This window comes from Caretta caretta, chromosome 9, assembly GCF_965140235.1.
Source record: "Caretta caretta isolate rCarCar2 chromosome 9, rCarCar1.hap1, whole genome shotgun sequence".
Taxonomy (NCBI): Eukaryota; Metazoa; Chordata; order Testudines; family Cheloniidae; genus Caretta; species Caretta caretta.
Genome location: NC_134214.1, coordinates 28,808,128 through 28,819,907, shown reverse-complemented (window position 1 = coordinate 28,819,907; position 11,780 = coordinate 28,808,128). Strand labels below are relative to the sequence as shown.

At 39.0% G+C, this 11,780-nt stretch overlaps 1 protein-coding gene across 2 annotated transcripts in view; it reads right to left on the bottom strand.

Moving 5' to 3' along the window:
* Positions 1–268: 268 nt before the first annotated feature.
* HLTF (helicase like transcription factor) overlaps positions 269–11,780 on the bottom strand; it is a 49,343-nt gene continuing 37,831 nt past the window's right edge. For both annotated transcript variants that reach the window (XM_048862823.2, XM_048862824.2), the window contains exons 21-25: positions 10,055–10,180; positions 8,705–8,817; positions 8,255–8,435; positions 5,278–5,358; positions 269–1,575 (exon numbers count right to left, since the gene is read on the bottom strand). In XM_048862823.2, the coding sequence (XP_048718780.2) occupies positions 1,423–1,575; positions 5,278–5,358; positions 8,255–8,435; positions 8,705–8,817; positions 10,055–10,180 (654 nt within the window). In that variant the 3' untranslated portion in view covers positions 269–1,422. The remainder of the gene's footprint in view (positions 1,576–5,277; positions 5,359–8,254; positions 8,436–8,704; positions 8,818–10,054; positions 10,181–11,780) is intronic.

Below are 11,780 nucleotides of genomic sequence, written 5' to 3'. Positions count from 1 at the left end.
AAGAGGAACATGTCAAAAGCAAATTCTGACCCACTTCCCTGTTACTAGAAACCCTTCTTGAATTTCCCCAGACACAATTCCCTGCTTCTGATTCTGAGCCCACGCTAGATGAGCCAGGTGTCACACTGGAGGGCAGCATGGAGGAGTAAGGAAGCACATGTCTGGGGATAGAGGCAACTGGGAGGAGGTAGTTGGGGAGGTGATAGCACTGAAGAGCTGAAGTTGGGTATTTACTAAGTTTGAAAGAACAGAACTATAGATTCTCAACTAACATTTGAGTTTTTTTATCAAATTGCTCCTTCCCCTGTAAATCAAGTTCTAGATAGATCAGTGTTCCATGGCATCTTCCAACTTTTTAATATATATATATATATATATATATATATATATATATATATAAAATGATGGGGGAAAAAATTATAACACTTCTAACCACTTAAAAAAGGAAATTAGTTATTTTCCAATGTCCAAGTGGGGTTACAAAAAAACATACTTGTATATTGCATACAGCAAAACTACATATAGTGACATATTCCAAAATCCAAACACATAGATTGGTTACATGTAATAGTACTAATGCTAAAACCAGAATTTACGTGTTCTTTCCCACATATCAAAAAAAAAATTCATATAGAATTACAATTTTTATACACTTAAATGGAATTGTTTAACAGAAGGAAAACATTAAATGTAAGTATTTTACATTTACAGTTAAAATAGTTCACTGATAAAATCCTGGATTCTTGAGGAGCATTCATTCCCTGTTGCAACTGTACATTATACACAAAAGTGTCTTCCTCTATGTTTTACTTATAAAATATTTTAGACCTACCTATACAGACTGACAGAAAACAAATCCATAATTAAATATCAGTCTTCAAAAAGAGTTACCACATTTTTAGTTTTGCAATTACTATTAACTATTTGTCCTGAAACACAATGAACAACACCTGATTGGTTAAAAGAAAGTTTTATGTTCTAGTCTGCATTTTATTTACATTTTTTAATGTTTCCATTTTTGGGGGGCAGATGGTCATATTTTCAGTGCCAGAAAAATACAATTTGCATTTTCATTCTAGAAATAGGTCAGAAACTTACAAATAAGAATGCACAGTTATATCATTCTGTTTTGAATTTTTTTTGGTCCACTTCTCACATAAACTACTTGTATGCAGAAATGCTGTAAGTTTGAAATATGACTTTTTATAAGTTTAATGAGTATAAAAATATTTAAAGAATTTTTTAATTAACATTTAAATAGGCAAACCAATTTTTATCCCTGTCAGCTGATTTCACAGTCTACATACTAACAGCATAATTATAAACACACATGGAGTGTGTGCACATAAAAACTAATGCCACATCAACAGTAGTACTATATCCTTCATTCAGAAAGAATGATTGACCTATCCTCTTACAAAATTATAAATCAATCAGAGTCTTAATTTCATTGATCTTGGTTTGTTTTACTTCACTAGCAGTAAGCTTTTTGGATGCAAAGGCTCCTGCTGCAAGTTCCCTCTTCTTGTTCTGGATTTTCAGCATATTTTCTTCCACTGAGTTCTTCACAATGAACTAACATACATTAAAAAGAAAAAACAACACACAAAGTAAAAGGCAGACATTTTCAAAAATGGGTGCCTAAATTAGGCACTTAAGTGATTAACTGGAATTACTCTGTACTTAGCACATTTGAAATCAGGCCACTTATTTAAGTGCCTATGTATGGATTTAGAAATATAGGCCCATGTTTCTGGAAATTTTATCGATATGGTAACACTCTGAAAGAAGCGTGGCTCTATCATTCACTTACTTTGCCAAAAGAGTGAGTGGCAAAGTATACAGACAAATCTTGGGTCTTGGGGGGGAAAGGAGTAATCTCTCTTTTGCCTCCATTTTGATTATTGGAACAACAAATTCTTCCTACTTGCTGCTGATATCAGAAGAGGAACAACTCCAATTTCCTAAATGTGATTCCCCCAGTTGGTGTAGGAGGAGGAAGGGGAGACAACTGGCTGGTGAAGAACAGATCAGCAGCTAGGAGACCTGTAGTGACATAAGGAAAAGCACTTGGGTCCCTCCCAAAGAAGACCAACAGCCTGGCTGGCTAGACAACAATAGCATGCCTAGGGACCTACAGACTGGGGTACTGGCTAGATTCCATTCAGGCTTCTGGAGCTTGAAAAACCCTGGGAATCCAGAGCACAGAGGCTCAGATTCCTCTCTCAGCAGTTCTAGTGGGTAGCCAGGAAGGGGCGCTGTCTAGGATCTGAGACAGAATGGTGGCAGTGCAGTAATACACGAAGATTTTTACAACACTGTTGCAAAGGCTTATACTTTTGCTCTTTAAACTGAAAGCAAGAGCAGGTCTGTTCATCTGTCTCAGGTAAAAGCCATTTAGCAAGCACAAATTACAAGCAGTTCATGAAGAGCAGCTTCTGGGCCTGTATGCACAGTGAAGTCTACCTGCTGCTGATCAGGAGAAACTGGAGTTGGTGGCCAGGACGTACTCACGTGCCATGAGGCACAGTGGGTCACCTGCTCCAAACCAGCAGCCAGAGCGGGTCCCTTTTTCTCCTACAGGGCATGCAATGACAAAGCAGATGGGGTCAGATGATCCAGCAGAAGTATCTGCAGTGACTAAAGGTCCAGAGCTGTGAAGGCTGAGGAAGACACTGATGGAGCGTGAAGCCAGACATCAGAGTGAGGAGAGAGCTGGAGCAACAGAAGTTTGCTGACCTGGACAAAACGCAGGCAGCTCGAACGGGAGATGAGGGTCAAGTCACGCCCATGGGACCCAGGAGCAAGGACATAAGCGTATGCCTCATCAGGGGCTAGTATACAAATATATGAGGGAATGATGGATGCTATCATTCTGCCTGCAGCTGAATCACTAGGGATGCTAATGTTTGTTCTGGGATTCTGACTGGGAAATTATTTTTCTTGATTTTTTCTGTAGTAGTGTACCAGGGTCACATTCTGAGGGTTCAGGTACAAGCCCGTCATGACCAGACTCAGTGGTTGAGGGGAGAGCTCAACATCTACCTTCACTGGGGAAATTGAGTCAGTGCTGAGTGTGTCTGTGGCACATCTAAAAGTTGCTGTGGCTCAGAATCTGCTGGGAGCAGCAAGATAGTGATACAGCTAGGAAATGCTGTGGACCAGAACCCCACTAGAAGTACAGAAGATTACTGGGGGTGGTGAGACACTGGCGCAGCTAGAAGGTGCTGTGGACCAGAATGACGGTGGGAGAAGGGAAACTAGGTATGGCCATAAGGTGATGTGCCTCAGAACTCCCCTGGAATGAGGCAGACTCTGGGTGGTAAAAATGCTGACAAATCCATGCCACCTAGTAAAGGATGGGAAAAGCCCAGACAGGTTATAACCACTGTGGCAAGTGAAGATGTTAAGAAGAGGGAAAGATGCCCTTTAATCTGTGGGTTTAGAGTGGTCATGAGAGATGTAATTAAACCTGAGGGGGATGAGAGAAGGAAACACACCTCACCTCTCCCCAAGGGGGGAATGAACATGGGAACTAACGGATGACTGTATTTTAGTTTGATTATTGGAACAGTTTACTAGCTGAATGAATGTATGAAGTTCAAATTAATAAGCTGATACCCTGTCCAGACAGAGGGACTTTAAACCAAGATCTGTGGAGTAGCCAGTAGCTAATCCTAATGAGTCTACAACAGGGGAAAGCTGACACACAGAAGCCCATTGGTACCACCTGACAAAGGATTCACTGTCCTGTAACAGCAACACTTAAGAAGCCTGACAAAGTCAGTACAGCTAAACACACTGCTTTGACGGTATTTATCCATAAATTATATCCTGTAAGGTCTCTAATATAAGCTTATGTCATACTAATCCTCACAATAATTGCATTATATATGTATGGATGATATTTAAGGAGTTCGTGTATATGTAGTGAAAATATAAAGACTGTCACCAATCAAAGAGAAAAAACAAGGTTCTTCCAGACAGGAAACAGGATGTATATTCACCTCTCTCAGTTCACAGGTAAATTAAGCATGGTAAGTCACTGGAGACTAAACCACAGAGGTTGTCCTGCCTCTACGGAGGGAAAATGAACTCTGAATAATACAAATAGAATGCAAGGAAAAGTCTCATCTATTCACTAAGAAAAACATCTGGTAGAAGGGGATGCTTCATGAACACTTGGATCCCAGTTTGCCTGAAACCGGCTAGCTCTGCAAGTCAGAACCCTTTTTTTGGGGGGGGGAGGGGGGAGGAATCTACATCATATAGGAAAGATAATGATTTCTAAGTTTCAGAGTAGCAGCCGTGTTAGTCTGTATCCGCAAAAAGAAAAGGAGCACTTGTGGCACCTTAGAGACTAACCAATTTATTTGAGCATAAGCTTTCGTGAGCTACAGCTCACTTCATTGGAGCTGTAGCTCACAAAAGCTTATGCTCAAATAAATTTGTTAGTCTCTAAGGTGCCACAAGTCCTCCTTTTGATTTATAAGTGTAGACCCTGGTTTGTATTTATTATTTGATATGTAAAAAACAGTTTTGTTTCTAATTATCCTTACTCAGTATCTCTTAAATCTTAATCTTTGATAATAAACTTGTCTGTTTTCATTATGAATATATTCCTCAGTGCTATGATGTCATATAGGCACTGATCCTCAATTGCATCAAACAAGTTACTTAGTGTGTATTCAGTCCATTTCGGGATAGCAAATCTGGTAATTTCTGAGAGTGTCCAGTGACAGGTGCTGGATACTAAGGGGGTATGCTTCAAGAGGGCTCCAGGATTGGGGGGCATCTACTGATAACCTGCAAGGCAAAGAAAGGCCTGGCACAGCCCTGAGGAGACTGTAAGGGTGGCTAACAGACTGGTGGTGTCAGGGAGCCGCTGGTACCCAGTTAGGCATCTGCAAGTCTTCCTCTGACTGGAGACAGTGAGGGGTAAGAAGGTGACTCGGAGTCCTGGGCATCTTGAGAAAGCATCACACCTACCCACCTTAAGATCTCAGCCAGGAACAAGCAAACTCTGCTTCAAAAATTAATCTCTCTTCAGAGAGAGAGGTCATACCCTATTATTTTTGCAAAACTTTAACAAAATTTCACATTTTTGTAAGTGAGGAAAACAACATAGCCCGAGCTAACATTTCAAAAATGGTATCCCAACTATAGTTATATTTATGTTATACTATAGCTATATCCTCTGCCCAATTCTTTTAAATAAAAAGTTGTTTAAAAGAACATCACTCCTATATCAAAATCACAGTTATTCAAACAGCTCACCTTAGTGATAACAACATCTTGCTTCTGGCCAAGTCTGTGACATCTGTCAAAACACTGGTCTTCTGCAGCAGGATTCCAAGCCTATCAATGATGCATGATCATCAATCTAAACCTTATGGTGAACAATCAGTTTTTCAAAACTACACTTCCAGTACATTAAGACACTAAGAAATTTAAAAAATGAATTCACTAAAACATGTTATCATGATAGTACGGCCTATGATAAAAGTAGCCATGTGATTAGCACTGTTTATTTTTATCAGTAACTGTTGTTCTTAGGGTATGTGACATGATCACACTATTCTATATAAGGCTGTAGAATGGATTTAAAAAAAAATTTAAGTAAAAAAAGGCATTTATATTTTCAGTAAAACCATAGAGGAGTTTGTAATCAGGACCAGCAAATTCCAGCAAGACTCCATAGATGAAAAGTTCACTCAGTTCATTTATGCAACCAGTTCTCCCTTTTGTTTTGTTCAGAACAAATATTCCATTGACATGGTTCAGTCATTACAACAACTACACTTCACCCAGCAGAACAGACATTGCTGGAAGGTTGCTGGATACAGTGAATGAGAAGGAAACTGAACAGTGTGCAAAAAACAGTGATGAGAAATTCATTAATCTGAGCCTTGATGCATGCAGCAGTGTACACAATGATTTAGTAATATGTGCTTGTGTGACAACAGAAGATGGGTTTGTCAATCTTTCAGAAAAAATGGATACGTCAGGAAATGCCCATGCAGCAGAGTACTTAAAAAACGGGCAGTAAAAGCTATAACAAAAATTCAAGTGTCAAGCACATAGCTTTGTCACTGACAATGTTGCAAATGTAGCAAAGATGAGAAGAAATCAAAGAGGGAACCTGAAATTTATGTAGGTGCAGTGCTCATTTGATGCATCTTTTAGCCAGAGACTTAAGTATGACTCCAGGAATAAATGAAAATGTTGCTGAAATTGCAAAATACTTCATCACTTTTCTTCAGCTTCACTGAAAAGAGCAAGATCTAAACTAATTCTCCCCCATGGTGTACAACTGAATTCAGTGGTTGACTGCTTTGAGCTATTTATTAAAAAAACTTGTCTATTCTGATAACAATTTACAATGAAAATCAGGACAAAATAAATGGAACTATCACAGCGAAAGTAGTCAACATCAGACTAAACGGAAATGTAGAAGATATGCTGAATGTCACAAAATCCATTTTCATTGCCTTGAACAAACTGCAGAAAGATTGCTGCTGTATTGCTGATACAGTCGACTGAAGAAAGACTCCAGCAACAAAAGTTATATTGCAGGTAGTAAAGAAGAGGATGGATCAAGCACTTACTCCACCTCAATTTCTTGCCAATATTACCAACCCAAAATACTAGAGTAGATATCTCACTATTGAAGATGCTGCTGCTGCAATAGCATGGCATCTAATCTCATCAATAATGCCATAATAGATTTCAGGACTGGAGGTGAACCATTCTAGTAATACATGTTTGCTGAAGATATTTTGAAGAACATCATACCACCAAACTTGTGGTAAGTCCCTAGCTAAGCACCTGGAACCAGTTTGTTGAAGTGCTAAATCAGCTTTTAACAGCAATAGCCTCTTCTGCAGGCACAGAAAGAACATTTTCTTCATTTGGACTAATTTATTCAAAGTTGAGAAATCAAATGGGAGTTGAAAAAAAAGCAGGAAAATGTGTCTTTTCCAGTCTATGAATAAAAACGATGAAGGAGGGGATGAGATCTACTAGTTTTAAAAGTTTGAAGAACAGCCTAAGTGACTTAGGAGACTGTGCTCTCATTTTCAAAATACTTAGGTGAGTAGAAACTTGAGCTCCAGTCTAAGCTAATCCTAAAAAATACAAGGTGAATCACATAGTGCACAAGCGAAGCAAACACTGCCAAGGGATTCCTCTTGCAGCCATGGACATGAAAAAGGAACATGGGGCAGGTGAGCCTGCTCCACTGCTTATGCCCTCAGTGAGGGATACGAAATGGTATAGAAACAGCCCCAAAAGAAACTGCTGGCCAAAAAAAAAAATCTGATCTCAGGCGTATGGGGTGCATGTGATCCATGAGTGGAATCTGTGTGGACAACACAGAAAGAATAACCTTCTGTTTCTCTATCTGCAGTCACTTCATAACAGGAGAAGAAAGAAACTAGAGGAGAGCTGTGCTAAACTCAAAGAAAGATGTGTAGAATGAAAATGGCTCATGCACAACCCCAGTCAGCTGCACTCTGCAACCTGGTACAAAAAGTACAGGACTTTTGCATGCAAACACAGTGCTATCCCCCTCTTTGATGCCTCTCAAAAACAGGAAGCAGGACACAAAGAACAATGGATAGAAGAGAGGATTAAAAATATATGAAAACCAACAGAAAACAGTGGTAGTTTTTAAGTATCTCACATGATGTTCCACTAAATTTAACTTTTAGCAGCCAGCTCTACTACTATTGCACAAATAGTTCTGTCTTTTCCAATTTTTTTGTTTTGGTTTGTTTTTTTTTTTTGGTTTGGTTTTTTGTTTTTTAAGAATACAAAGAGTGCTACATTGCCAAAGAAAGACACAAGATATTCTTTCCTTCCTCTATCTGCCCCTTGCCCAGATAGCACTAATGTCATTCATTCTTAGGGTATATCTACACTGCAATTAGACCTGCAGATGACTCTGGCTAAGAGGCTCAGGGGCTATTTAAATGCAGTGTAGACGTTCAGGCTCAGGCTGCAGCCCACGCTCTGGGCCCCTCCCACCTCAGAGTCCTAGAGCTCAGGCTCCAACCCAAGTCAGACTGTCTATACACAATTAAACAGCCCTTTAGCAGAAGCCCTGGGAGCCCAAGTTAGCTGGCACAGGCCAGGGTTGGGTTTTTAATTGTAGTATTGGCTTTATACCTACCGCTTCCTAAAATCCTGAGGGAACTACAACTAGTTTTGTATAGATCACTTCCAACATACCAGTGTTAAGTCTATTACTTACAGGATCCATTAAAAACACTCGTGAAGCAGCTGTCAGATTTAAACCAACTCCACCAGCTTTTAGGGATAGCAGCATTATGGTCGGGGACCCTTTTTGGCTGTCTTGGAAACTCTGAATTGCTTGTACTCTCTTCTTCTGTGGCATGGACCCATTCAAACAAGTAAACACAAACCCTGATTCTCTGCAGTAAAGAAAAACAACATTTATCAAGTTACTATGACAACAGGAAACATCTATTTAAAATCCTGACCTCTGCTGTGAATGTTTAAAAGGTTATGCTTCTAGTCAAAACAGAAGTTAAGATACATGGATCTATACCACTAAACAAAGAGTAATAGGATTCTCTTATATTCTAAAAGAAAAGCACATTTTGTTCAATTTATTTGAAATGGACATTTCACAGACATTTCAGCCACTAAGAAGTACAAAATTATAATTAGTTCAACTTACTTCAGTGGAGTTTCTATTAGAGACAGGAAAGTGGTGAACTGAGAAACAATCAGACACTTTACAGCTGGACTCTGCTTCCTTAGGTCTATCAAAGCATGCATTAGAGCACTGATCTGAAATGCCAAAAAATTAAGATTTATGCAATAGGGTTATGATCCCAATCTTTTGGATACTTCAAAAGCTTTGTGCTTAGGTACTGTGCTGATGGCTGATAATTTACCCTGTAATAAAACAGGGTAATCCTAAAGAAAATTTGTTTTTTAGAACAACTCCTGAAAAGAAAATAAGAACTGGCCAGTTTTTATGGCTATAAAGGTAGCTATTGGGAAGTTGGCAATGTTTGGAGAAAGTTTCCTGAGGAATTAATATCAACCTAATCTGTGTATCCAATGCACTTTTCTCCTACTGACAAAGTGTCAACAACCTTCTTCAGGCCAGAAAGCATGCAAAGAGGAAGGACGTGGAGGGGGAACTCAAAGCAGTGAGACTGAGGTAGGGGTTCTGGCCGGGACCAGTGCTACAGAACATCAGAGGAGGAAAAGGAAGATCAGATTCCTTTTGGAGCTGAGAGAATAAAGAATGGCCTCCTTCCACCTTTGAGCCCAAAGGCCAAATATTTTTGTTCTTCAGCTTCTATAACTGTCAGGATAGAGATATTTTTAAGGGCTCAATATATACTGACTTTGAAAGGGCAGTAACCTTCTTGCAAATTTAAATTAAGTTTGTTGAGAAACAGTCAAATTCTGCAATTAAAACCAAAAAAAGAAATCAAATGAAGACAGGAAAATGTCAGATTTGGCAGTAAGACCTTGTACACTGATGAGGTTGAGGCTAAACAAAAAAAGGTAAACTTTATAAAAAGATATAACCAGCTGGGTAAACTAGTGAAATAATGTTTCTTAATAAAACATTTGTGAAATATAATGTCTGAAGCTCATTTATTTTAAGAATTTTAATGTGTGAAGCTCAGCAATTTTAAGAATTTTCTAAAGAAATGTATTCATTCATTTCTGATAAATTAAAGAGGATTTCCTTACATTTAGTTACAAAATATATCTTCAAAAGAAAAAAACATTAGAATTTCTGCTCTTTTACTGAAACAGTATTTTAATTAGTACACTCCACAAACAGCCCCTCACTAAGGGAGCTCTAGGTCAACAATACTACTTAGCTGCAATTTGCACTACTTTTGTCTGTTTCCTTGTTGCAACCAAGGCTTGTGGTAGGATTTTATGGTTTTAGTAGTGTTGTATTAACTTGATGTATACACCGAAAATTCAATTTTAAAGCGGAGAAAACTATTTCTATATAACGTGCTAGATTTCACTACACAAGACAGTGGGAAATTACTTTTGAACTGGATATCCATTCCCGATCACCCTTCTTCTCAAGGCTAGAATCCGACTCCTCCAGAGGACATTCTACCAAATGTTCTACTCGAAGTTCGTTCCTACAAAGAGGACATTTGGCATTTGGCTATAAAATAAAAAGGGAGTTGAAACATTAGGAAAAGCACTTTCTTCATTTTAGATCAGATTAAGAGCATTTTCCCCCTGAAAAGCTACTTTATCACTTGCAGATCAAAGAGTTCCAAGATTGCCTTTATGAAGTACATTCAGTGAAACTGAGAATTGCATTCTCATCCATGCTAATTCACACATGGTACATTATTCCACATGATATAACTCTTCCAGCCACACCTGACACTGCAAAAATAAGATGATTGTATGTGCTACACCATGAAGACTACACTGACGTTTCCATTTTAATACTATTTTATTCACATTTCTTAAAAAAAAAAATTGAAAATATTTGTTTGGAACAATGCAAACATTTGTTTATTTTTAAACTTTGAGCTAAATATGGTATATCATTCAGGTCCTCTGGAAAAGAGAGGGAAGAGAAAAACTCTCTGTATTCAAAATATCAGAAGCAGAAAAATAAACCATTTTTTAAAAAAATCTGAGTTCTTAGATCAAGGACAGTCTTCTCTTTAAAAATGAAATGTGAAAGATTAACTGCAAAGTTAAGCACATCCCTACCCTTTTGCTGTATTTAGGGGCAGATATTTGGACACTGGCGGTCATTTTTTTATAGGTGCAAATAACTGCAGACATAATTTTATGCCTGCAAATATTTGCTCTCACTGAAAATAGAGACCTGGTTAAGGCAGGGCCAAGAATTTCTCTATTAACATTTCCATGGGGCAGTATTTGACAAACATAGTATGGATTAAGAAAAGGAGTACTTGTGGCACCTTAGAGACTAACCAATTTATTTGAGCATGAGCTTTCGTGAGCTACAGCTCACTTCATCAGATGTTTACCGTGGAAACTGCAGCAGACTTTATATACACACAGAGAATATGAAACAATACCTCCTCCCACCCCACTGTCCTGCTGGTAATAGCTTATCTAAAGTGATCAACAGGTGGGCCATTTCCAGCACAAATCCAGGTTTTCTCACCCTCCACCCCCCACACAAATTCACTCTCCTGCTGGTGCTAGCCCATCCAAAGTGACAACTCTTTGCATAATCAAGTCGGGCTATTTCCTGCATAGATCAAGGTTTTCTCACATCCCCCCCACCCCCATACACACACAAACTCACTCTCCTGCTGGTAATAGATGAGCTATTACCAGCAGGAGAGTGAGTTTGTGTGTGTATGGGGGTGGGGGGGATGTGAGAAAACCTTGATCTATGCAGGAAATAGCCCGACTTGATTATGCAAAGAGTTGTCACTTTGGATGGGCTAGCACCAGCAGGAGAGTGAATTTGTGTGGGGGGTGGAGGGTGAGAAAACCTGGATTTGTGCTGGAAATGGCCCACCTGTTGATCACTTTAGATAAGCTATTACCAGCAGGACAGTGGGGTGGGAGGAGGTATTGTTTCATATTCTCTGTGTGTATATAAAGTCTGCTGCAGTTTCCACGGTAAACATCTGATGAAGTGAGCTGTAGCTCACGAAAGCTCACGCTCAAATAAATTGGTTAGTCTCTAAGGTGCCACAAGTACTCCTTTTCTTTTTGCGAATACAGACTAACACGGCTGTTCCTCTGAAACCTGATAGTATGGA